The 27,772-nt window shown below is 36.7% G+C and overlaps 1 protein-coding gene across 4 annotated transcripts in view; it reads left to right on the forward strand.

Moving 5' to 3' along the window:
- The window catches only part of PLCE1 (phospholipase C epsilon 1), a 149,800-nt gene that overhangs the window by 69,843 nt on the left and 52,185 nt on the right, over positions 1-27,772 (forward strand). For 3 of the 4 annotated variants that reach the window (XM_032115739.1, XM_032115738.1, XM_032115740.1), the window contains exon 3: positions 1,832-2,123. In XM_032115739.1, the coding sequence (XP_031971630.1) occupies positions 1,832-2,123 (292 nt within the window). Of the gene's footprint in view, positions 1-1,831; positions 2,124-9,386; positions 9,477-27,772 lie in introns of those variants that run through there. The other variant, XM_032115742.1, reaches the window with a different exon arrangement.

Genomic DNA, 27,772 nt, shown 5'->3' on the forward strand with positions numbered 1-27,772 from the left:
TTCACTATTTCACAGTACACCTTTTGAAAAGGTACTTGCAGACAGTTAGCAAAATAAAAGGTCTATGCACATCCTGTTCAGGTAAGGCATGCTGTAAGAGCACGTTTTCTTTCTGAACTAAGGTGGAAATGTGTCTGTACTGACAGTCTAAAAGTCCATAAAACTGCCAGATAGCAAAGAAAAGAGGATAAAAATGCAGGTGTAATATTTCTAGAAACCTCAGATCAAATAAATTTTGGAAAAGTTGCAGAGAGAGGGGAAAAAAGATGCCACAGCATTTCATGGTGTAGTGCATCACAGAAGCTCTCTTTTAATGGAATTAGCGTTATATATAGCCATAGTCAACATGTGAAAGTTTCTTTTTTTATGTTAACAAATATGTCAGGGTTCTTTTTCAAATCGTTGAATTACATTACTAGTTAATGAATTCTTATAATATAAAATTTTACTGGTTTCTCCCAAACATGGTTAATACAAAAATTAAGGCTAAGACAACAAATATGTACTTAATATATTGGATTGTGTTTGATTTTCTGCAATTTGTTTACGCGGATGAAAGAAGTACAGCACTGTTCACCTCTTCTGTTAGTGGAGGGTCAGATCCCTCATGGGAGCAGGGATTTTGATCCCTCCTCTTTTATGTGGCAGGGTAAATGCCAGTCTCAGGGCAGAAGTGGATGGGTGTGAGATCCCTGTACCGGGAGCCGCTTCCCTCCTTGGATCTGTGGCTGGGCACGTGTGCGTCCTGTGGGCAGGGTGCGGGTGCCTCTGACATGTGGCATGCACAGACTGTGCAAACAGTTTCTTATCGTTTGACTGAGCACACATGTACTTGCTTTGTAGGACTCGCTGCAGTTTCTGCCATGTTGATGGATAGCTGTATTTTGTTTGTATGTGGGAAAGGGTGGCAACAAGAAACAAGGCATTAATTGAAAAAAACTGTCATGAAGCCATCAGCTTACTTCTGAGACTTCATCCAAGACTGGTGGGGAACAACCTCATGAAAATTTTCTCAGCACCTGTCTTGGTGGCAGTTGTACTGACCTTTCCCTGTGTTAATTTTTAGTTTGGTAGTTTACACTTTGTAATTACGAAGCACAGATCACTGAAACAAATTATTAATGTTAATGAATAAGTCAACATAGAAGAATGCAAAGAATCAAGTCTCCCCTTGTATACTAAATTAAGAGATTTCTTCCAGATTCTTGCTTTGATCGTTAGACTCTTTTAAATAAGCAAACACTACTTAGTTGCTAAGCCACAGGCTGAAGTTCATTAATGTGTTATCACAAATATTGGAAAAAGAGTACTAAACCAATATAAGATAGAGGACCTGTGGGTAGGCTGGACTTAACGCAATAAACGTGACACCGGAACATTTTGAAAGAGGGTTCAGAGGGATTAAAGCCATTTCTGTTTGCAAAACCCCACCCACTCAGTAAGAAAAAGTGCCAGCTCTGAGTTGATCTGTTTTTTCTGCTACTGATATCTCTAAGATTTTCTGGAAGTACAATAGATTTAATACTATTATAAACAAATTTCTGCATATTCTGTATTTTAAATGCTGATGAGGTATATTGATGTGAGGTTTTTTTAGTCTAATAGTTATCCTTAGAATGCTTTTAACCATAGATTGAAAGCCAGAATGACATCTTACTTAAATATCCTGTTTGGGAGCCTAACACAAAATCCTCAAAAACCAGTTTTGGATAAGTGGATGTTGCAGGTCATTGAACTTCGCAAGAAGTTGTGGTCATTTGGAATTGTTTTATATTCAATGTGTTATCCTAAGCAAATGAACTAACGGTCCATGCTTTTGCATTCTCCACAGATCTTCAGTACAGTGAGAGAAGAAGAGGAAGGAGCAGAAGATATTTTTGAATATATTCCTCATCTTCTGAGAAAGCTCCCAACATTTGTTACAGACTGTATATGCAAAGGAGATGGTTTTTGTGTAAAACCATGTGTAAGAGGTGCTTACTGTCAGTATCGTGCCACTTTACAGAGGACTGCACTCTCTAACTATATAACTGGTGCTTTGCTAGAAGCAACTACATCGTTAGGAGCAAGAAGCGGTCTTTTAAATATCTTTGGAGGCTCAACTGGAAGAACAATGCTTAAAGGTAATGAAGATATATTTTTTTTATCTCTGCTTTAATTATAGAATGAGTTGCAGAATTATTAATACTATATAGTATTCTGTAGTTTATATACTCATATGAAGTTAACAGATGAAAAAGGTTTTCATGTTTTCAGATATTTTCCTTTGCAATCCTTGATGTGTCATAATGACTAGCTATCTTAGTTTACTAAAGTAAAAATGCAGTTAAACTGAAAAGAGTCTTATTACAAAACAAACACCTTTTCAGGTTTTTTTCTTGGAATCTTTTCTGCCTGCATCCAAATTTAATGCCCAAGCCATTGTTTTTAGCGTGTTCCTATGTGTAGTTTTTCTCATTTACCAAGTGCTCCTGCTCATGGGCTGGCTTGGTTCAGAACTGGAGAAAGAAGTGTATGCTCTACTTGGTTATTACTGTTGTCATTATACAAGTACCTGTCAGCATAGCACTGTGTTGTGAAGTATGTACACTTCGTTACTGATGTATTGGTGGTCTTCTCCCGGGTCCATCATCTTTCTAGTACTGAATCATTTCAAATAATGTGGGTATTGTCTACGTGGAAAATGCCTTTTGGAAAATGGATGTTGCATGCTAAACTTCCATGCTGATCATCTTCATATGTAGTAAGAGTATCCTTAATGTGATTTAGTTTAGTCAGTTTTGGAAGTTAAATAAAGCCTTCTTGGTACAAATTCTGTGCTTTAAAAGATGGTTTTGTATAGAATAGTACCTACATTATTGATTAATTTTTAATTAATGCCTAGAATATTTCATAAGTTACTCAAGCAGTTGGAGATTTATCATCATCTGATAAACCATAACTAAAGGATATAGTATCTCAGTCATACCATGGTAGAAATGATGCATGTGGATATTATGGCTTGCCCAAAATTTTACAGGAATTTGACAAAATAAGTGCAAAATCAGCGTGGTTCCTTAGCTAATGCAGATACTGACTTCATTTTTACAGACAAATAAAGGTATAGTTTATCCTCAGATATGGCTGTCTTTTATCCCAAAGAGTGGCCCTTTCTTGTTTCAATTAGTTTCTCTCTGGGTGAATCAAAGGGCAGAGAGAGGCAGTAAAATATCTAAGAATAACAGGTACAGATGGCACTTGTAGCATCTGAATGAATTTCAGTAGTACATTGAGCAACACTACTAAGCTTCATATACCCTCATTGTCTGTAAGAGACAGATATATACAGTATAGTGTCCTATTTTGTTAGGGTTTTCCTTTTTATTTTGTTTGGTTTGTATTTGTTCTGGGGACATGAGTGCTTTAGACAAACGGACAGGGACATTCCTGCAACAGCTCGGAAGGCGTGTGCTTTGGAACTGAGTTCTGGAACTGGAAGCAGCAGCAATAGTGCACATGTGTGCTCTGTGTACTCTATGTACTAGCACACTTTGCACTAGTTTGGGGATATCTGTGCTGACAGTATTACATGGTGTATATTGTTGGATTCTGAGCCAAAGGATGTAAGACATTAAGACGAAAGACAGGATTTTGAACTCAGTTTGTGATTCCACTGATAGCCTGTGTACATGGTAGAGCTTGGATTTACTGTGGTGGTCTAGGCATGATTTACTCTACTGGTCTCTGGTGAGGAAGAGATGTGCTGCAGCTTTAGGATATTGAAGTTTTCTGAGTGTGGAAGCTTCCTGTTTAGTTATGTTGTGGTGGTCTATTATAGCTGAGAAATGACAGAGTCCTCTCTAAAAACGTTTATGGAGTGTTACCTGGGGATGTGGCTGAGTCATTCACATTAGCAAGGAACTCAACCATATTCTGAATTCAGAGCTGTGGTCATTATTCCTGGGTGTGTACCTTTTGAGAAATTGTCCTGTCCATACAGATTGATAAGAAGGTTATTTTCATCTGTCCAGCATCCTCTCCATGGCTGGATTTAACCTCAATAAGCTAATCTCATCTAAACCTGAGAATTTTTAATTCACATCAGTAAGAGCTCTGTCATCAAATGCAATGGAGGATTTATCACAGGATACAGAATGCCATGGGAGCACTTCACTCAGTAGTTTGGAGGCATTGAAAAGGGACTATATTGATCCTATTGTGCTTTAATAGTTGCTGTTGTTTAACCCTAGTAGGTAGCACTGTGCTGCCACTCACTCCCCTACAATGGGATGGCAAGAGAATCAGAAGAGTAAGAGTGCAAAAATTCATTGAAAAATTCAGTTGAAGAGAGTTTAATACATAAAGTAAAAGCTGTGTGCGCAAGCAAAGTGAAAATAAATAATTAATTCACTACCTGCAATCAGCAGGCAGGTGTTTAGCCCTTTCCATGAAAGTAGGGCTCTGTCACATTTAATGACTTCTTGGGAAGACAGGCACTGTAACTCCAAATCAGTTGTCAACTGAAGAGTAAATATTACTGCAGTTCAAATGATTTTCAAGACAGTTGTTAAAAAGCTTCCAAAGCAGAAGTAAATTTGTTAATTAGAACCAGTCTGTATCATCAAGTCTTGAAAAGATCTCAAGGGCTGTTGAATTTGTATTTGGAGAACCTTTTCTGGATGAGACAGTATTCCACTACTTTTCTTTCAAAATGTTTGCAATTTTTGGAGACAAAGTTCAGCACTCTCTTGCCCAGTCTATTTAAAGAGGAGCCCATTACTTTAATGGGGAGTGCCTTCATGATTCAAAAGGAAGACTTCTCAAAAAGGAAGACTTCTCAAAAACTTTATACTCTCTTTAGTTAGGGCTTTTACGTAATATCTGCCCTGGAAATAGGGATCCTGCAAACAGCAAGTCCCTAATACTGGGATAGCCTCCTGGATTTCTGTCTCCCTAGCACCAAGCACTTAGTGAGTTCTTTGTGTTCAGTCCTTCAGGGGTTACTTAGTGACCTGAGCAATGAACCTTGCAGTCACAAGCAGTCCAACTCCAGGGAATAGTTTTCTAAGGTTTTGCTTGGTAGCTAAGGACCTTAAATGCTCTGAGTCCCCAGGGCTAGGATGGTTTTGTGGGCAGATCAGCCAGTGTTGTTAGTTCCACAGAAGGCTTCCAAACATACCAGACCTCCTAAGCCAGAATCCCCAGTCACATGGATCTGAGACTGAGAGTTTTCAGAAACTCATGTAGGCTTGTTGTGTAGGAGAGTCCTGTCTTGGGCCTGGAGCAGGGAGCCTGCAATCCCTCCTCTCAGATGGCTCACAGAGCCGTCAGGCTCCCGACTGAGGGGCTGCGACTCCGGTCCCGGTAGCGCAGGGACAGTCTGAGAGTGGACTCCGGGAACCACAGATGCCTGGAGTTCCCACAGCTGGTCAGTGACATTCACATCCTTGTCAGCATCTTTGTTGCTACAGAGAACATAATTTTCACATATGAACACTGAAGACATTTATCCTGCACTGTTTTAGTACCTCTGTATGTAACTCAGAGTTTTTGGTTAGTAAAAAGTTTTGAGAGTGTCTTTCAGTGGGATTTGGATTGAAGCCAGCTTTTTTTCCTGTCGAAAAGAAATACTGCTTTTCAGCCTGTTCTGTGTCTTACAAATTGATTGTTACAGAAGTTTGCTCATAGTTGTGAATGGGCCAGAACTTTCACTGGAGTCATATTTGAAGGGCCAGTCATTGTCACAGTTCATATGGTATTGACATTTTTATGCAGAAAGTGAAAAAAAGAAGGAAATAGAGTATGTGAAAATGTTTGTACTTTACATTTGATAGAGTTATCATTTGAAAGAAACTTGTACTCCTCCCTCCACCCCAATTTAATTCAATTCGTAGTCTAAGATAAAGGGAAGGAAAGTAGAAGGAGGTGTCTGAAGATGGAGCAGACTGCAAACATTTTGTATCAATATTCTTTGACTTTAGCATCTTCTAGAATTGATGAGTCTGATGCCACTCTCTGTGATATAAATCAGACTACCTCTTCCAGAGAAAGCTGGGCAGGACTTGTTAAATAGACAGTAGCAGGTTTTGACCAAGAACATAAGGAAACTAATTTGTCATGAATGTGGAGGCAGACTGCATTGATCTTAAACAAACCTACTTTATTCATACCACAGAATTTAGTGATTACCCTTTATCTGTAATCAGACTTTGCCATCTGCAAGACTGCACAGCAAACAGGTGCCCAAGTCTCTGTGGCTTTTCCCACTGCTATTTCTTGCACCCTTTGCACAAAGTGTATTGTTACAATATTGGGAAAATTCCAGGATCCCTGAAATTGGGGCAGTTGTCTGATAGCTATATGTCGGAGTAATGGGTCATAACAAGCTTGATGTACATAGATTTAGAAAGGCCAGCATGATTTAGTTGGTGTGTGTGTTTGGGCCCAAAGGTTAAGACCATTTAGAATGAGGGATAAAGCCAAATGAGCTGACATTAAGACCTGAAAAGACAAAATGTGTCTTAGGCTGAGAATCTGTGGTAAGAAGATGAGCCAGGCAATGCACTGTAGGAGAAGAAATCAAATACTGGAGATAGGTCAGACTGTATGTAGATAATGTGGCCTGAGGCAAGGGTGTGAGTCAGGAAAGAAGGATTTCATGCCTGCTGTGTTGCCTCCAGGATGTAGGTCAGGAAGAGCAGGAACAAGTGCAGGTCATCTGGTTAGGAAGAGAAAGAAGAGTGACATGGCAGGAAGCACAGATCAAGACTGAGATGTCAGGAAGGAGGAGAAGGATTTTGGAGGACAGCTGTAAGTCTAGGGACACGTGAGACCGTCTGGAGCTGGCTACAATGATTGTCCCTGCAAATTGACAGAAGGGAAAGATCACTGAGGTCAGTCTCCTGGACCTGTCACCCTTCGGCCAGGCCCAGTTACAGCCATATTGGTCACACCAAGGGTAGTGGGAGAAAGACTTAAGGAGGATCCTTGACAACATTAATTTAACAAAAACTTCCTTTAATCCAACATGTTTAATACATTATAGGGACAAAGATACAAATTCTACCAGCATAGCTTGTCTTGTCCTTACAGTCTTCTTTCCAGGTTCAGTAAGCTGTATTACTGCAAGATAGACATAATTGAACCAGGCAGTAAATCGAAGTTAACCAGTGTAAGTAATCTAAATAAAAAAATGTAATATATTTTCATCTGTAAAATTCCGCCTTTGTATGTAATAGCTATCATACTCAAGGTACATGTCTGTATGGATCTGGATATCCTAACCTGTGTACAGGGGTAAGCCATTAAGAAACAGAACTGAGTTTCAGATGATTTTATATAGATTTTGGTTCCACTCATACTGTGTGATAGTTTTGGTATTGATGATCCTTTAACCTGTGTATCTGAGTCTCAGCTTACAGCAATATTTTTGTTGGGAGTCTATAGCTGTTACTTCTAACAAAAGAAAAAGAACAGCTTAAATACATAGAATGAGTTTGTGTTGTTAGAGGTTTGTTGTGAGGAAGGTAATAAAGGACATGCTAATATCTGGATGAAGACTGAGAGAGCAGAAGTTTGTGCAAAATGATGTTAGTTTTAAAAGCAAATTTGTTATTTTTTTTACGACGACTACTCTTCTGAAAAAAAAAGAAATGGGATTCTGAGTGCAGATAGTTAATCCCTGAAATGCTTATTATTGTTTATTATTTCAAAGGTCTGAACATTTGTTTGAATGGACCTTGTAAAAGTAGTGTCCATGGGAACTTTTAAAGTGTAGAATGGAAATTTTTTGTATGTTTATGTTAGCATGTCAATCATGAGCAAAAAACCCCAAGGACTCAAGCATCAAGATGACTCAAAAGTCATCTCTTGAAGTTTTGGTTTTAGGAAACAAACTAGGAGAGAAAGTCAAGTTTTGTAGGATAATGCTGTTTTATTTCTCTCCGGACACATTTTTTTGTTGTTGTTAAATTCTAAGAAATACTCTACAGTTTACTTAGCAGAATCAAAGACATTCAGATATTTTTCTTTGTGTTTTCAGATACTTGCTTTTATGACTAGTGAAAAATACTTTAGTATTGACCCTATAATGATGAGAAATATTTAATTTGATGGTTTATTTTGTGTATTTGTAGTGAGATAGCATTAATAAAATTGATATTTATAAACAAAATTAATTTTAAATTTTTCTATTCCATCTCCATGGGCATCCTTACATTATCATATTTAACATGAATTTTTAAAAAATCTAAGTGTCCTAGTTTCCAGCTGGAAGTTGGATACAACACTGAATTGTCATTCTTCCAATTAAGAAATAATATGCTTGTGTTGTCAATGAAAAAATAATGGTGTGTTGGCCAGGTCCCATGGTCATTCCTTCAGTAGAGATTTTTCAGACAAGACATATATTCACCGTATAAACAGAGTGTCTCTGAGTGTACTGCTCGCATTCCAGTTCTGCACAGACCTCTCTCTCAGACTTCCTGGGGAAATGGAGAAAGCTTTCTTGTGGCAGCATATTGGTTTTCAGTCTTGTGTACTCTAGCAAATTTCATAACTAACTTTTCAGTGATGTAGTCCTGCTGCTTGTGAAAGTGATGTAAACTGTGTGTAGACAAGCGTAAGGTTAGAATGAAGAAAAGAAGTGATAAAAATGCCAGAGCCAGATAATGACTGTGAGATGAAGGCAGGCGTTTTGTGTCTACTTACTTTCTGAACGTAGATGCAATGTGAGGACTATGCTCTCTTTTTAATTCCCCCTATTTGTAATTTCTTTACGGTTAATCACATTTCTGGAAGCCTCAGGGAGGTTTTCCTTTACTTTGCCTCTCAAAGAAACTTTTTTGGATGGTTGCCTAAGTCATAGCCCTTTGTCCCATTAAAGCTAATGCTATTGCCTTTTACTAGAGTCGTTAGTGCAGAGAGCATAATAGCTGTAAAGGTAGGGCATTTGCTAATAAAGAAACCCATGTTGTGTTTTTTGTAATGCTTCAGATGAAGTTTCCTAAAACAAAAGTAATTCAGTTTATTACTTTTGGCCTGTTTAAACAACACTGTTATAAATATAACTTGTACAAAAGCCTGAGTGTAGGGTAACTTATTTCTTAATATATTAAAAGACAAAAATCCAGCAGAATTAAAATCACTCTTGTTTATAACTCTGCTGTCAAAATCAAATGCTTTTAGTCTTAGCGGGATGTATGCTCATCCTTAATTTCTAAACTTCCTTCCATTTGAATCCTAGTGTTTCAGCTTTTATCTGGGGAGGTGGGAAATCTGACCTTTCAGTGAGCCAGCCAAATGCATGTCTTCTTCATGGCTTACACAAGGCATGTCAGTTACGCATTTTGCCACAGTTTGTAGCTTTAAACTGAGCAGCTGTTGCCTGACTGTTAGTTTGGACAAGTGCAGTGCGGAGACTTTTTATGGTACTGAAAGTACCTGCTCTCCTGGCATTTTAGGAGGAATCTAAGATTCAATGGAAGGTACATTTGCTGGTAAGATTTGCCCTTCTGTGGCCCTGATTATATGCGGGGAGTTTAATCAAAGTGGTAGTTTTATTTCCAGAGAAGTAAATTGGGTGACAGTTTTCTAATCTAATATTAGATCTATAATGGCTGCATTTAATAATAGTGCTTTAAGGACACAAAAGTGTTTTTAGGTGGAAAGGGAAGTAAGGAATATGAAATAATGTTGTGACTGTGTATTTTGTATTTCAACTTGTTTGAAATGGAATACAACATTTCAATTAATTTAGGCAAAATGCTTTGCATTTATCCGGTTCACATTGCAACTATTTCAATGTTAAATTATGTTGTGGGACATTCCTTTGTTTCTTATTCTACAAAAAAGAAGTGTCTTTTTTTGCTGGACAAAATATGAATTTCAGTACTTTTTAAGGTTCTAGAACAAGGTAAAAGTATTTTTTTCCTAAAGTACATAAATTACTCAAATGTTGTAAGTTAGTAATATGTTTTTGAATGTAAATGCACTGCTGCTTTTTTCTTTAGTGAGCTTTTCTCCCTGTATCTTCAGTATACAAGTTTAAAACTTGGAATCAATTTTTGTTTCATGGTTGCTTAAGGGAGTTTACCTTTTTTTTCTTTTCTGAGTGGCACAAATGCACAGCAGCATGTAAAAGCAATGCTTTGCTACTAACTGGTCATAAAGAAACACCTCTGTTTGCACGTTTTTTTAAACTGGCATCTGTAACTTTAATGAAGGTTCATAATATTTTACTCTGTGAAAGGAATGTCTTTTATGTGCTAACCCTCCCATTTCCCTAATCTGGCTGTTAGCTAAAGGCTATGACAAACATTCACCATTCAAGGTGATAGTACCCCATTGCAATAGGAAGGTTGTCTTGGTTGTCAACACTGTTATTTTCACCTCAGTGATTTAGATAGCACAGAAAAAAAACTCCCTGATACCAAGTGTATCTGTATTAATTGCAAAACAGTGGTGTTTTTGATGTCTTTACTCAGTCACTGATAGCAAATCTGAGATACTTAGAAGTATTACTAGAAAGGCAATGAAAATTATTTTAGTTAATTCCAACCCAGACACTGCCTTTTGGCTGTTTGGTAATGTTCTTAGCTTTGATTTGAGGCAGAATGGTGTAACCATTTTTCTAAAAATTAAGCTGATTTGGGCATTTTCTTAGGGTGTAATTGGTTTAGCTTTTCTTTCAGGGGCTTCACATTGACATAGTTTTCAAATGTTTAAGTATTTGCTTTTGAAATACTAGTTATGTATATAAAAGCATTGCTACATATTTTAGTAATTCTGAAATAAGTAATTTGCCAGGAAGATTTATCAAGCGCAAATTGAAAATGTTTCAAAGCAACAGTAGAAGAACTAGGATACAATTTGATGCTAAAATTACTTTGATTTTTTTCTTGAGCCTAATTTTAAGGGCTTTGCACAATTATACAGTAATTACATATTTTTGTCTACATTTCCTACAGACTTAGTGCAACAGATTTCATGCACATTTTCAGCTTTCTTTGTAAAGTGTTGAGATCTTCTAGAAAAGGGTTCGATCTGATGCTGTTGCATTAGGTCTCCTCTCTTCACCCCTATCCCCAGGCAGGAGTGGTGTCTTCTGAGAGCATTTTTCTTTGAGATGGGAGAAAGAATTCTCTGTCTGGAAAAACTATTGCTTTAAATGCCTTTAATTATGTTACTGTTAGCTTTAGACAAGGTTTGACCTGGAGTTGTTCACCTGTATTTGCTTGTTCAAAATTAAATTGCAGAGCTCTGCAGAGAAATAGAGCAAAGTGGTCCTGTGCAGGGCCAGGAGTTGGACTGGATGATCCTTGTGGTCGTTTCCAACTCAGCATATTCTGTGATTCTGTGAAAAATTTCTTTAATATAGATATTTCCTTTTAAAAACAGAGTAGTTGTTGAAGTATCATAAATGTGCATAACTTACTCTAAAAATTCTTATATGCTTTTTTCAAATAAATTGCTCTGCTTATGAGTTTCTAGAAGTTTCAAGTTGGAATTCAGAAGAATTCCGATTTGAAACATTGTTAATCTTTGATACTTGATTCTGAAAATAGCTATACCTAAAAAGAACGCTTTTGTCATATTTGCTGAGAAGAGGTAGTTCTGGTTTTGTATTGGTGTAGCACTTGGGTGATAAAATGTAATTAACATTTTAGAACTTACTTGTGGTATCATACTTTAAAGCACCATGAAGTAGTTTTCTTGTTATTTGAGTTAAAGTGTTTTCAATTTGAAAAAAAAAAATGAACCTTAAAAGTAGAATTTTCTTCTAGGCTTTAGATCTTCATAGTGTGCAGTTCTGTAACTGCCATGAAGTAGAAGGAATCAAATGAATCATATAGTTCATGTCTACCTCATAGGTACAGGATTTGTGAATATAAAACCTCTTAACAGCTACTAACAAATCTTTTAAATATGCATTGAACACAAAAAAAAAAAAAAAAAAGAAGAGGTGCTGCTTCAGGTACTGGTTTTCTGGAAGATGGTGGTAGGATTTGCATACAAGTTCAGTGTTTGGGAGAAAAATCTTCAGGTATTTTCCATAACCATATATAGAATGAATTGCGCTGAAAAAGACATCAAGGAAAAACAAAAATATATTTAGAATTCTTGTTTGCAAAGATAGAACTAGAACTGTGTCAGTAACTAGGATTTCTATTTACTTCCAAACCCGACAAATATTATACTTCTTTTTGTTCGAAAGAAACAGACAGATCCTTCGAAAACCAAAACTTTTTTTGAACATCAAATATTAGAAAATATTTCAGAAAGCTTGAGAAAGAAAAAAAAGGTTTAGTGATTGCATGGATGATGGTACATCAAATTTGAAAACAGGAGGGCAGTAACAGCATGTTGTTTGGGAAAGTAAGAAAGCTCATAGAATTGCAAAGCCTAATGTCAATGGAGACATTTAGCTGGTCTGACATCCTTCTAAGTTGTCTCAATTCTAAGCTCAGTAGTTGAATGGTGACTGTGCTACTGTACAGCCTTCAGAAGAAGCCTGAGAACATGCACAGCTTTTCCCAGTAGTCGCTGAAACTCCAAGACAAAGAAGGGTGACACTTCTAGTTTGAGTTTGTCTGTCATCAAGGACCAACCATTTTTCTTGTTACGCATTTTTTCTGCTAGATTTCATTATTTAAAATCTGATATATTTCCCCTGTTGGGAGGTGCTTACATATCTACTATAGTCAAGTCTCTTCTCAATTTCACTTTATTGAACTAAAGTTATGCGTTTCTGATCTCTTTTTCTGGGTCTCACTATTCAAGCCTGGAATAATTTTATAGCTCTTTGCATATTCTGTGGTTTGTCTGTGGCTTTAAAAATACAGAAAAGGTAACTGTGTATTATTGATGTTATCCATGATCTATTCAGGAGGACCTGTTTTTGCCACCACCACCTCCTAAAAGCTCATAGAAAACATTTAGTTTTAGGGTCCCATCTTACTTCTTCAGAGCCGTGAACTTTCGGAAAGCAAAACTTTTCATACACAGTATTTGCAATTTTTTTGTGTAGAATACTTCCTATTTCCAATAGATCTATAATATGTATGCTGACTTGGCTGCTTCTTGCTTTTCTATTAAAGTCAGGTTTGTAAGGTAAAATGCTAAACTGCCATGTAACGGTCGTGGAATAATTTGAGTTGGAAGGGACTGTGCTGGTCTTAAAGACGAATGTGCTTTATTTTCCCAGCTGTTTTATTTTTTTACTATATTAACAATATTGCTGACAAGGTTGGCCCTAACTCCATTTAAAACCTTAGCTGCTGTACAGGTAGCCGTAGCACCACAAGGAAGGAAGAGAACAGCTAATTTTTACTATGCACTTTTAGAGAAGGAATTAATTGCTTTTGAAATCTTCAGGTTAAGGGAGATTTCTTAAAATCTGAGGAAGGTACTAGCTTTGAGTTGGTTTTCAGACGGTAAAATCACTAGCTTTGAAGGTTTTCATGTTAGGAAAGGACTGCAAACACCCCTTCTAGTATAATCTGCTGAAGCTTAATGACAAAGACACAATTCATTAAGGAGTCTTGTGACTGTTTAGAATAGCTTTTATGTAGCAAGTGTATTAATCCTGTGAAAGCCAAATGTAATACATACTTCCATTTTTTTACAAGATAGCTAGTTCCAGCAGTATAATACATATAGCTATCCTCTGTTCACTTGAACACGATTTTGTAAAAACATATTTTTGCTAATTTACCTTATGATGCCCGAATGATGTAAACAAAAACAATTATAGAAAATAGTTGCTTATAGCAGGGTTTAGTCTAAGCAGAACTATAGCAATTTACTAGTGAAGTTGTAAAAAAGCTTGCAAGGATAAATAAGTACTTAGAACATTTATATTTGACGTTGGAAGAAGTAAGTAATATTGAGGCAAGTCATAGATGTTGAGATTGTTTAGATCTCTATTATGAAGTTAAGGTTGATTTAATACTTTGTGTAGTCTATTGTTTTACTTCTTTTGGCTTCCAGACATGCGCCTGCCCTGTTCTCTGCTGTCTGCTGTATTCCACTAATCCCTCTCTGGCTTAAACTCCTGCATCGTAGAACAGATCTCAGTTCTAAGGCTTAAATCACACAGGCTCCTCCACTCTGTAATTTAAAAACATACGAAAGAAAGAATCAAAATCTTTTCAGCTTTGACTTTTTGGCAGTTCTTGTTATTGTGATGAGTTCCTTTCATTAAGCTGCATAATATTTTTGCTGTCTCAGTACTACAGATTGTTTCTTGGACTTCTGAGTTTTATTAAGCGTATCTGCATTTCCACTGGTAGCTCACCTGGCCATGTCTGTACTGCACAGCAGTACAGTACTTTTCTGGTGGTGAGGTAGCCCATGATGTAACCGGTCCTTTAGTCCTTGGTATAGCCACTGAATTTTGTGACTGTGCATTTGATGTGTTCTGTATGTCAGTGGTAGGACTTTGATCATATCGACCCAGGTTTGGTGCATATTTCTCTTTTCCCCTTTAAAATGCCTCTCAGCATCCTTTGAGTTGTGCTTCTGGCACAGCATTTGTGATTCCAGAAACCTTGCTAAGAATAGCTGGCTAGTAGCAATACTTTATTAAAAGAAATCTGGCATGATATAATACTTATATAACATCATGAACACGACTTACTATCATGGGAAGTTGTAAATTAATGTTAAACCCTTATCAAAACAGCATATGAATTTCCCTTAGCTTCCCATCAGCTTCCTCATGAGAAAAATCAGCTTGTTCAGGATGCTTGCTGTTATAATCCTTTTGAAAATTTTCTGGTAATTGGCATAATTAGATGTTTGCATTGAAAGATGCCTTTCAAAATTACCTTTTAAAATTTGGAAATTGCATTCTAGAGTAAGGAATACCTTCTTTCATTTAATTCTGTAAACTACAGAGTCCTTTTCTTTACTCAGTAAATTTAGCAATGGTATTTGGACTTTGCCAAACAGGTATTGTACTACACTGGAAAACTTGCATTCAAATTGCAGCTTAGGAGAAAATGTGAGACTGGGGTAACTAAGAGGATTGCTGCTCTTCTGGGTAGAGAGATTGGTTTTACTTTTCCTGAATTATGAGAGGAAATAGTTTACAGAAGAAAAGAGCTGAATTACTTCCCTTCTGAAAATAAACCTGTATGGTAATAATTTTATTTTATCCTCTGTGGTTACAGACTTCCCTTTTTTCAGGCTGGCTTCCTGAGTTGTATTTTAACCCTATAGGAAAAAATGCTAATTCAACATTTTGTACATTTACAGTACATATTCACCAAAGAGCTTGAGAAAAGACTGTGTCTGGGGGAAGAGGAAAAGAACGTAAACGAATCCACCCTAAAATAAACAATAAACATGTATTAGGAAAGCCATCTGTGTCTTCCCTGCATGGATCCCTTTGCATGTTGTGCATTGTAGTTTTTATCCATGAAGTGCTCCCCCAGTGAATTTGGCTAACTGCATTGGCAGACTTCTAGAGGTTCCCACAGCTTTCATCTGATGTGTGTCTCCAACTGCTTGTTTCTTTGATATTGCAGAAGCTTTGTGGAAGAAACATCTTATGTTACTCTGATTTTTTTGTTGTTCTTTTAAAGTATCTGTTAAGTAACATGTTTTTTGTCCTGTGAGCACTCAACCCATGATACTTAGCCCATAATACTGGATTTCTCAGAAATGGCTATTAATACTAGCTTTGAAGATAGTCCACTTTTAATTCCAACCACAAGAAAAAAAATGTAAATAATATGTAGAATACAATACAGTAGTTCAAAATAGTTCAGTTGGAAGGGACCTACAGATAATCTAGTCCAACTGCAATAGAATAATAATTCTTTTAATTTAAATTTAAGAGATTGTGCATGTTTTTATCTAGGAATACACATAAGGATAACAGCAAGGGCATCGACTATGATTTCGCATCTCTGTTTCTGTGCAGTGTAAACAGGACACAGATCAAATGATGTTTTGTATGCAGAAACCTAAGGAGGAGTAGCACAGCTCTGGCTGTGTTGGGGTAGAGTCGAGGGAGCTGACCACATGCTCTGCAGGACATGTGAAAAGAGCCATGGATTTGCTGAACAGCATTCCCAGTGGCTGCAGGTTACTGACTGGGTCATCATCAGTTAATGACGTACTCATTTTCACATCTTAAACATCTCCCTCTCTTTTTGACCAATTTCGGTGAATACTTTTTTAGTATGTCTTAAAATACTTTTAAGCCATTTCTTTAATAATGAAGTGCAAGTGTTGAATGATTGTGAATTATGAGTATTAGCTTTGCCCTTCACCCTGTTATGTAATCCATTATTTTATTTCCAGTTCATAATTTTTCTCCATTTTTAGCATCCCTTTCAATGAATGTCCTTGGTTCACTCATATATTCTTTTGTGAGAGGACCTTTTAATATTTTTCTCTACATTGTGAATTTTGAACTACAAGGTAGAATTACTGCAGTATTTCTTTGTAACAGCATAGAATTTACTGTTCTTATTAACTTTGTTAAGTATCTTTATAAATGATGATAAAATGCTTTAAGAGCACTTTGAAAGACCATATTGTTATTAGGTTCTTGCTGCTGTACTCTGCTGACACAGAAAATACAAAAATATTATCACAATAGTTTTGTGATGTTCCGTTACAGCTTTTTGACAGATGCCTTAGTAAATCTTGCTGTATTCTCTGATTTGTCTTAAGCATTTCTATGTGTATGTTTTCGTTTAAATACAGGTATATTTCCTGGACTTTGTTTTCGTTAGAAATCTAAAAATCTTGGATATCAAACTAAATTATAGCTGCTACAGTAAATCTGCTATTCACGAAATGTTCTCATCATGAGGGATATTCAGGGCACACAGTAGAGTCAGTAATCGAATCCTCACCAAAACTAACTGGTGAAGCTGTAGATTCTGTAGGTGCTTCAGTTATGTAGAGGTTGAATTGATATTATTCAAAGTGTAATATAGAATAAGGGAAAAGTTTCCTTAGCAGATCATACGAAGGTATTTTGTACGCAAGTGCGCAGTCGAGACTATCTGCTGTTAGTGGTTCTATTCTCTATCCATTTTCTGTGAAATAATTACGTAGAGGACAGGTCTCAAACAAGCTAGTTTTAGGAACAGATTCTGTTTAGGTAACTGCTGAAAGCAAGCCAGAATGATGAAAACTCTGAACTGATCAAACATTTTTCAAGTGTGTTCCGTTCCTTTAAAATTCTTTCACTTCAGGGCTTAAATCGGGAACATCTAATCAAGTGTTGTTGTTTTTGCTGGATGTGGCTTGGATTAATTTTGTTCCAATCATCAGTAAGAATAATAACCAAAACACCTTATGCAGCCGATTTGTGTGCCCTTTGGTCTATGTGGAAAATCTGGTGGTGTGTCTCATGCACTGGATTGTCTTTCATATGAAGATTCAAATGGCAAGAATAATGAGTTGTAAGTGTTGTACACTTATCTTACTTAATTCTCATGTTATTCTTTGACATAATTATACTTAAAATTAAGTGCTCGGATTGGCATCTAGTCTTCGTCTTGTACTGCTAACATCAATGGCAATTTTAGTATTTGTTTCACTTGGTATGATCACTGAAGACATAGGAAACATTCTTACTGTTTTTACCTTAAAGGACTATACTTAATGATTGTTTTCCAAATAGAAACTGTTTTCATTTGAATAGTTATTTGAACTTAGGCATTCCTGTGCAGTATTTGGTAAACGGGACCAGATGGGAACATACCATTCCTCTTTCCCACCTATCCTTGAAGGTTCACTGTCATGTATAATCTAGTCTTCAGGATAAGACCAAAGTAAGGAAGATGATGCTTTTTACAAATTGTGTTTCTGAGGATCTTAAAGCCAAAAATGCACTTTGAATTTGTGCTTGTGGTAATTTTTAAAAGTTGTGCGGCCAAGGTGCAAACTTCAACAGATCATTAATTAAATGCAGGGATTGCTGATGTCAAAGTCTCAGGCTAGAAAGGAATGCCTCAAGGCTGAGGCTCTGAAGCACTGAAAATGCCTGTTGTTGCAGTTTTACAGTTATTTACATTATGAATGCTATATTTTGCTACAGTTTGTATGGTCTTTGAAAATTAAAAAGTTCCTGAAACAACAACAAAAAAGAAAATACAGAAAATCAGTATCATAAGACCTTGCTTTAATGGGTACCTAACTTCATATACATGTTGTATTTAACATCCTTTTTTTCCATTCCCAAATTACATTTTTGTTTGCATTTTCTCCCATTCTCACTGATTTATAACAGAGTTCTTTCATTCTTAAAACTGAAAAGCTTCTGCTTTACATAAATGGAAAAAAAATAGGAATAAGATAAATTTTAATTGTCTTGATCAAAATACTCAAATATTGGAACCCAACCTGAGATTCTTGCACTCTATGTAACTGCTGGATATTTCTCCATTGCAGCCTTAAGTCAAAGTTGTATGCATTTTAATTTAATTCTGTTCTGTCAGTGAACAGCAGCTCCTGCTTTGATTTTGGACATGCTTTGCATCAGTTTTGGGGGGTGGGGTTAAAGCTTGAGTTCTGCTTTAACTCAAGCAGTAAGCAGTTCATTTTGCAGTGAGAATTTTACAGTTCTTTTTCTACAATACTCTTTTCTTCCAAAGTAAACTCATAAATCCTCCCTTTTGACCATTTCGTTCTTATGGGCTGGAATTTATCTGGTAATTTACTTGTACATTTATTAGCATTTGAACTTAACATTCCATATGCTATGCTGTGTTTATATCCAGGATCTTAAAAGGTCTTGAATACAGATGCTGCACAGAGAACCCTCCTGCTGGTGTGTCACTCAAGTCAAAATCCTGTTAGTCTACCACTGTGACAGCCTTTAGGAGAAAGATTTATGAAATGTATGTGAAAGTGGAATATTTCTGAAATAATTCAGGAGTTTTGTAGAGGATGGGATTCGTTAGATGGGATTTCATTGCGGGAAAATAATGAAAAACCCGAAAACAGTTAAACAGCAAGTGCGGTGGTGTTGTATTAACCACTTTCCAGCCTTTTCACATGTGTGTTACACTGTGATATAAAGGTGTAGATTTAGAAGATCAGTCATTATTGCCCAGAATCCCTTCACCCAGCCTCCCTGATGATAGTTGCCTCTGAAGCAATGAAATCTTGTGTCTGGTCTTGCACAGTGCATGCTGCAGCATGCCACAGCAAGACAGATGGCATGTTGGTATCAAACAGCTTTTGAGAGCTAATTTTCAACCAGCCAGCCAGACATTCACAGTCTATCTACCAAATTATAATTAAACCTTCTTCTGGCAGGTGTTCTGAAATCATGATATAGTTTCATGAGTTACAGCAGTAGGTGAAGGTCCCCTAAAATAGCAGGTTGCAGGTGGCCCATTGCCATACATGTAGTCTGGATGCACTAAAGCTGCTTTCTGACTAAGCATGTAGATGGTGGATCTCTTCAGACTTCTGGCAGTACACACTGCTGATTCATCTCTCCATAATACCTATGTCTATGTTCAGCCAAACCCTGCGTAACATGGAGTGCCCTTTGTAGCTGAGGGGTCGGTTTGCTGCCCTGGTAGCCTCAGGGTCATTTGTTGCAGCACTGTCTTCAAATCCTATTATTTCAGGTGCAGAAGAAATGTTTACTGGCTGGGGTTAACACACAAAACGACACTGATTCTTATGCAGATATTCTGGAGCCATTGCTAGTTACACTTTTCTGCATGAGAATGAAGTCTCAGCTCTTTGCTAACTGCCCTGAAAATGGAAAGGAATTGGAAAATCAGCATCAAATTGGATAAATTTTGTCCTGAGATCTGCTGATTTTGCAAAGTTAAAATTACTGTTACACTGCTACTAGTTGCACCTTTTTTCTTGTGAGTTTACAGCCAGAAGAATACCCAGTGGATCTATTTATTATGGACATGTCTTTGGTTTTATCAGCTGTAGCCAGTACCAGCCAACCTGCCTACAGAGAGGAAATGGTTGGTTAAATGTGTTGACAGTATATGGTAATTCAGAGACAAGCAGCCAAGTTCTCTTGTACGCTGCAAAATATTTCCATGAATGACTCAGGCTAGTGGAGTGGTAAAAGCCCTTGGATACACTTCCAGAAATCTGAGCAGCAGTAATGGATGTAATTACACAGGGCAGTGTAGCTGTACCCTTGGGATGATGGGAGGCAGGCATGGCAGTTCAGGTGTGGTGAAATCATGGTGATGCTTTGAATGCCTTTCATGTGTTATGTCAGTGCTCATATTTCACAGAGATTTCACAGGATATTCTGAGTTGGAAGGGACCCACAAGGATCTTTGAGTCCAACTTTTGAGTGAATGGCCCATACAGGGATGGAACACACGACCTTGATGTTACTAGCACCATGCTCCAGCCAACTGAGCTAATTTCACTATATATAGCTTACAACCAGGATCCTCTAATCCACCCATAAACAGAGTTTAAATAGGTTTTCAAGCTCATACTTATGGGTAGGAACTTCTGAAAAATGTAAGGACTGCTATGTAATTGTTAATTTAAAGTTAATATATTAATAAATACTTTATGCTGATTGTCTTTCAATCAGCTTTACAATCTGAATGAATGTTTTGTTGTGCATAGGTTTTACCCTGTGAAGATGTTTACCCAACTTTCGTGGTTAAAGAAAAAAAAATTCTTTCCCATGCACGTGCATCTCAACTATCCTAATAATTTTGTCACTTTTTAGACAACTTAAATTTGTTTCAAGTCAGAAATTATATAGGCAGGCTGTATCTCTAACTATACAGTACTTTCAATTTTTTTTCCCAGGTTTTCACGTGATTGATGTTATAATTGCAAAAATAAAAAAGTGTATTCAGAGTCTGGTTTTCAAAACTGAACTCCTTGCCAGTTCCTAAAGCAAGAAGTGATTTTAGGAGTAAGTGGCTGTTGTTATGATCAGTCCATACATATCTTTCTTTTTGTTGAATTCCACTGTGCAGTCAGTTCATGAGTCAGGATTTTGTGGTATATAATGTAATTTCATTCAGTTATACTTCAACATGCTAGTTGCCTTTTTTAAAAATCCTCTCCAGAGGTTTCATATATCTGTTCAACAATAAAATCTCAGCCTAAGTAGAAATATCTGTGTGTTGCAGTTTTCGGGTGTTCTATTTCCAGCCAATTTCTTTTCTACAGGTGATGTCTACCTTTTTCTGTTTCTCTTTGTACTGTAGAAATGATTGGTTTTTTCAGCTGGCCCTATGTGGTAACTTGCTGCTGCTCCCCAGGAGGTCGTCACCTTCTTCAATGTCTTGCTGTTACTGTGACTGTATTAAACTCAAAGCAGGCATTCTTGAACTAGCTGTGAAGTTTCCTGTTTCTATTCCAAGCCTGAAAAAGATCCCGTGCCCTCAGAGTCTATCAGTAATCTTACTTGGTTTAATAAAAAAAAAATCATTTTCCTACAGACCCTAGCTCATCTTTTCTTCAAGTTATCTCTATGTCTTCTGCTTACTGATGCTCAGGTCGTAATGAACTCCAGTTTTATTTAGTGCAAGTACCCTGTAGATCAGAGCTCCCCTGGTGATAATAATTTCCAATGCATGTTGATAGGCAGTTTTAAGAAGCAGCCCATATTGCTAGATATAGGTATGTGGAGAGAGAGCCTGTGCGTCTTCTCATTCTTTGATTACTTGACTCATAAGCAAATTTGAAGAAGAAACAGGTCTATTGATTTCAGTGGTTTCTACAGTGAAATTGAACTTGAACTTGATCCTATTCTGTGCCAAGCTTCCCACTAAGTTAAATATCAGGCTCTTTAATACTGGAGTGAGTTGTTTGCAGTCAAAATTGATAACAGTGAATTCATGTTCATTAAGGGAGAGAGAGATATTTTTAATTAAATAGAAGAGAAACAGGAAATTAACAAAAGCTTGTTGGGTTGGTTATTATGGTACTGAGATACGTTACATCCAAGGGACAGCAAAACAATGCTATCCCAGTTAATGCTGATCTGTATTGGAAGCTGGTGTTCAATTAAACGGCCATATATTGCATAGGTGTCTTCTGTTTGGGGGAGCTTTTATTGTGTTTTTCCTCTTTTTTGAACAGAACGCTTCCACTTTTTATATATTGACAGCTGTTTATCTGTGGCTATTTTAAAATTTTTTTTCTCTGGTCTGTTTCTATTTTCTCACTGTACACATAATCCATATGTTCTCTTAAAGCAAATGAACAGTTTGCAGGATATCTGTAGCATATCTTGTTAAAAAGGCTTCTATTATAATCCATTTATTGCACACATTTTAATACCAGCAGAGAAAAATAATCCTCTAAGATTTTTCTGTACTTTCGGTTACATTAGTATAATGTCATGGAAGCAAAGTCTATTATCAAAAATCCAGCTAAGTTAAAAGATGTTATAGTAAGTTGAATAATTACTTTTATTCTTACATCTATTGAAATCCATCTTTTGCTTTAGAACACAGTTTGTCATAATCACAAGATCATCTCCAGTAGCCTTCTAGAGAGTGAGCATGTTGTTATTGATTATAATTTTCACTTTACTGCTTTAAAACTGTTTTTTGAATGGAGAGAATACTTTTTTTTTTAATCAAAGTAATGTAGAAAGAAAAGAATCTAGAAATAAAACTAAGAAAGAAATCCACTTATTTAATTTTTCAATTCATCAAACTTTGTTGAAAGTAAATTTTCATATTCTAGGCAGGCTTACTCTTTTGCAATTGCATTCATTTAAAAAATGCAGTGAGCTTTCCCTGGATGAGCTCCCATATGCACAGTGCATTCCTACAAGTATCACATGTAAGAGTTGTTGTAACTGAGTTGGGATGAAGTAATTCTGTACCACTATCCTTACTTGGTCACAGCTCATGTGGAAAGAGATGCGATTTTATCAAAGTACAAATTACATGGTTGACCACAGTAATTTTAAGTAGGATTAGCACTTTGACATTGGTGTGATTTCTGTCAGGGCTGTATTTATTTCCCTTCTGTTTTTGTATAGATTCCACTTACCATGTTCAAACCCAGTCCTGAATTTCTGCCCTACGGGAAATTAATGGCAGCAGTCCAACATTTACATCATATTGTGTATTAATAAAATATCTGTATGCATGATGAAATAAAATTTTATAAAGCAACTTCTTTTAATTTTAGCTTAAATACAATAAACATACAGACAATTTTACTTTTTTTTTGTTAGGACATATCACTTGCCATATAGCTACTATGTTTAGTAGAACATACAAATATAGAAAAATTCTACAATTATAGATAATTAACACAGCCTTTCCAGCAGTATTTTACATTGTTTTATTCATAAAAGTTTCTTGGCTTTTTTCTTTAAAGTGAACTTCTCGGGTTTTCAAATTAATACAGTACTGAATCAATCAACACTCTTGGTAACGTAACAAACAAACATAACATGGTTCAATAGAGAAAAACACCAGAACAAAACCCAGTTTCTTAAGACTGTCTTGAAACTTCTCTGCATACATACACGAAAATGCACACACAGTTTTTACATATTTATCTGCTTGAAATTCATTTTTTCAGTAAAGCTTTTTAGAGCCTGTACTTACACAAGATGTATGGAAATTCAAAGTTTTATAGTAATAAAGGCTGAATTAATTCTAAGTTACTCTGTTGACAGAAGAGCTCCTTTAAGCCTTGTAGAAAGTTTTAAAAAATAACAAAACCACGTTGTTCTTCAGACAGGGTATTTTATTACTTATGATGTGCCTAGGCTGAGTAATATCCTGAAGCAGGCACTCTGTATTTTTCTCCCATTCTTAAAAAGATTATTATTTTGTTACAGAAGAAGAGACCTTTTTGTTCCCATGGGCATCAGCAATGATTAAGTCAGTCCACGAGTCCTTGGTTAGAGCTAAGCAGAGGTTATCTTGTTTTGATTAATGAACTCAATACTTGATATGTTAAAGATTATCTGCTTCAGCTGTTTATCAGAGGGATAAGCAAAGCTGTCAATTTCGGCTTTAAGCAACTCGCAAATGAATAGTCTGGGTCCTCATTTTCTTGTAGTACTTTTAGCATTAACTTGGTGTGGTAGAACACAAAAACCAGTAACATTTACTGCAGCAGCAGCTAATTTTAGTGAGGACTGTATCTTGCCTTAACTAAAAAAACTGCTGTGATTTTGGTCTGAAAGCAGTTCCATTCTGCAAGTTACTCGAAGGACCTGGCCATTCTTTGAAGAGCAGAATGATACTATTTCCTGAAGAACATAAACTGACAGCGCAAAGCTGGAGGACTTGTGTATGAGACTGGATAAGGAGTTTTATAGCAGAAACAGATCAGTTCCTGGAGTGAAAAATGGTAGAAGTCTGAAGCATGCACACACAAAAAGATAGTCCAGGAAAAAAACCTAGTTTAATACAGAAAAAGAGACAGAAAAAGGAATAGGTTTTCATGCAGAGTGTAAATCATGGAAGATGGTGAAGTTGAGAATAAGGATCCTGGATTTTCTGTGATAAAACACAGAAGACTGGAATGAGGAAAGATAAAATATCTGAATATGCCAGCAACCAAGACCTGCAAAAATGTGAATTATGGAAGAATTAAATATTTATAGGTGTAGAAAATGTCAACAGGAATAAGTTACTCTACTTACTTAAATAAGTTATCTATACTTCTTCAGTATTTATAGCCATACTTTAGCCATGAGCTGTGCGCCTTCAGATTTCTGTTTAGCCTGTGTTCCTCTCCTTGGATATCAGCTGCATTTTTGTTGCAGCAGCCTGTTCCATGGACTCTCACATTACACAGAGAATTTACATACAGTTCTTCCAGTTTAATGAAGAATTGAGAAATGCTAGTTTGAAATTCAGTGTTTTGAATCAGGAAGTGTTTTATATATTTTTGTCTTCGATCTTCTTCCAAATCCAGCAATATCAGTGGCTGCTCTTGAATCACCTTGGCTTAGCTTCCATGAAAAGATTTTCTTTTTGACAGCTTACTTTTTCTGTTAGAGTGAAGCTGAGTTGTGGAGATTTCATTATGAAAGATGATAGTTTCATTAAAAGTAGTTTCGTTAAAGGCATTCAAATTCCCTGCACTAGCTTTCTGCTGAATTTGATCAATGGGCAGTCAGTTTAGTGAAATCAAGTTCTAATGAGACATTTATTCCTGATGTCTTCTGGCAGTATGGAGATATGCTTTAGAGCCAGCCTTAGCTGTGATCAGCTTGTGGTGTTGAGCCTTGTTCTTAGATATGAGAGGTTGTACTAAGTGGAGCCTGAAGGGTGATTATAGTTAGGCGAGGTAATGCTCAAAGGAGCATGATCAGTGCTCTAGCGTATTGCAAATTCAGTGTCAACCTTTGCCAGATTTTGAGGTCTTTGTGCATGGTGTAGTTGTTACTGTGATGGAGAAGGTGAATTATTAAGAATGCACAGCAAGCAGTGCGTTGGGGAACAGCTCATCTTCACTCATTTGTTATCTCTCTTTTATCAGTCAATAGGCACTCCTTATGGAGTTATATCTTCCTTTCCTGCCATATTGGTAGCTATAAGGTGTTTAAAACTGTAGTTACCAAATAATGTTGGATTTCCAAAGCACCAGTATTGCTGTGGCATTGCACTGTCCACAGTACTTGCTGTCTGTCTCCTGTGGTATGTGACCACCTGCAGCCAGGCCATAATCTGAGCTGCCTGGGCCAACCGTCCTTTCCTGACCTCAGTGCCTGTTCCAGAGACTGAATGTTTCTGTCAGCTACAGCTTTTTACAAATTGGGATGTGCTAGTTGCCTTCTGCTAGTGCATCTTCTGGTGCAGTTTTTTCTGAAAAGGATCCACTTTTTTGCACTAAGACTAAACTAAAGCACAGTAAGTAGGATGCTTGAGACGTCACTTCAGAAGTCCATTTGTGATCTAAAATAAATGTACAACATAGACACAACCAGTACACCTTCAATTTCAGTGGTGAGACACAGGGGAAGCTGGTGCAGGCTGCACTTTCTCTGCCTTGAGTGGGAAGAGCTGTCATGCATGTGGAGTCAGAGAGGCGTTGTGACTTCTAGGTAGCAAATGGGTGTTGGTGGGTGTTTGTGTCATGCCTTAGATATCATTCTCTTGCTGAGATAATGCTGGTTGGGACAGTGACAGTTCAGTCCATATAAGCAAAGCATGTGTAAATAATCCTTGTCATATAAAATGAACATGGTATTTTGCATTGTTTTTATTTTGGCATAAGCCTATGTTCTGTGCAAAGTAAAGGATAGTGCACATGAGCTTTTAGTGCTTTTTATTACGAAACCTCTCAGAATAGTTCTGGGCAGATTGAAGCAGGAAACAGAACTGAAGTCTCACGTAGAATTGAAGCAAACAACTGAAAGGGAGCCCAGAAGCTCACTGCGCTCCACCTGTTGCCTAAACCATCAGAGTCATGTCAGTGGTGTTCTTACCTGGCTTTTCCCCCTTAATCTTTCCTGCAGGTGTTTCAATGACAGAGATTTCTCAGTATCTACAGATACTGTACAGCACTTCTTCATTATCACCGAAGTTACATATGTTCCCCACTATATAACCGAGATACTGCTTGTTGCAAATTAAGCCCATTAGTTTTTTTGCTTCCTAGTCTAGACAGAAACAATTTGTTCTTTCAGAAGCCTCTTCTGTGTTTGAATATTTCTCAATAGGTTCTGTTAGCCCAAAGACTTTATTTTGGGCTGCTGCAATTTATCTTTTGAATTTCAGTAGAATATATTAACAAAAGCCAATTTTCTGTCTTTTAAACTTCCTTCTGATTAATAATAGTTTGCACAAAGTGACTGAGAGTGAAAAACTCATGTAGCATATTTTATGTTTATTGTAGGGGACTGAATTTTAATCAGTCATTATGAACTTGTTTTTTTCATTTTTAGAGAAAAGAAAGGATATTTGCTACGTCTATGAAATGAGAGTTTATATATATATTAAAAAAATTAGGTAAAGGGTAGATCTAGGGTGTACCTCCATTATGTGTGGAAAAAATCTCTGAAGATATTTTGTGAAGCAATGCAAAAAAATAAACTTCTTTTTCTGAGAATGAGAAAGAGTACATAATATATGACTATGAGTGTTTATACATTTAAGTAATTCTTGAAAAATTGTTCAGAGAACTCATTCTAAACTTATCTAGTAAGAAGACTCACTCACTATTTTGGAATCATTGTGATGATGTTTCATGCTTCCCACACGATCTTAGAAAGCTTGCCTTCTTCCTTCTTAGGAAAAGTTTTATTTTTCAAGAGATATCACTGCTGGGATATTATAAAACTACCATGAATGTTTTGTATTAATGGATAAAACATGCATACTCCCAAATATATGCATTTTCTGAGAGGAATGAAAAATGTTTTGTAGCCTTAGACATTTGGTTTCACAATGCAGTGAGCTCAGATGCAATTTATCTTACAGCAAGAGGATTATGAAAAAAATGCTGACCCACATGGGTTTTAAGTTATCATTATACATTATTTCTTGTGGCAGTAGGGTCTCAGTGCCCCAGCCAAGGACTCAAACTGCTTTGCACTATAGCTATTACATGGAGGCAAAGCAGAGGCACACTCTGCCAGATGACGCTTTTATTTGAGGCTGTGACAAGGCCGCAGGTGCCAGAAGCAGGTGTTTGGATGTTTCAGGAAGCAAGTCTGTTTTGGTGGGTGGTTTAACAATCTCCCAACTCTAGTTGCCCTCTATCTAGCCAACACCAGATATAAAGAGCGCAGAAAAACCCCACGTAAAAGAATGTATTAGATAAATAGAAAGAAAGTAGTTAGAATATAATGTATTGCTGAGTAAATGAATGAACAGTTTAA

The sequence above is a fragment of the Corvus moneduloides genome, chromosome 8, assembly GCF_009650955.1.
Source record: "Corvus moneduloides isolate bCorMon1 chromosome 8, bCorMon1.pri, whole genome shotgun sequence".
NCBI classification, from domain to species: domain Eukaryota; kingdom Metazoa; phylum Chordata; class Aves; order Passeriformes; family Corvidae; genus Corvus; species Corvus moneduloides.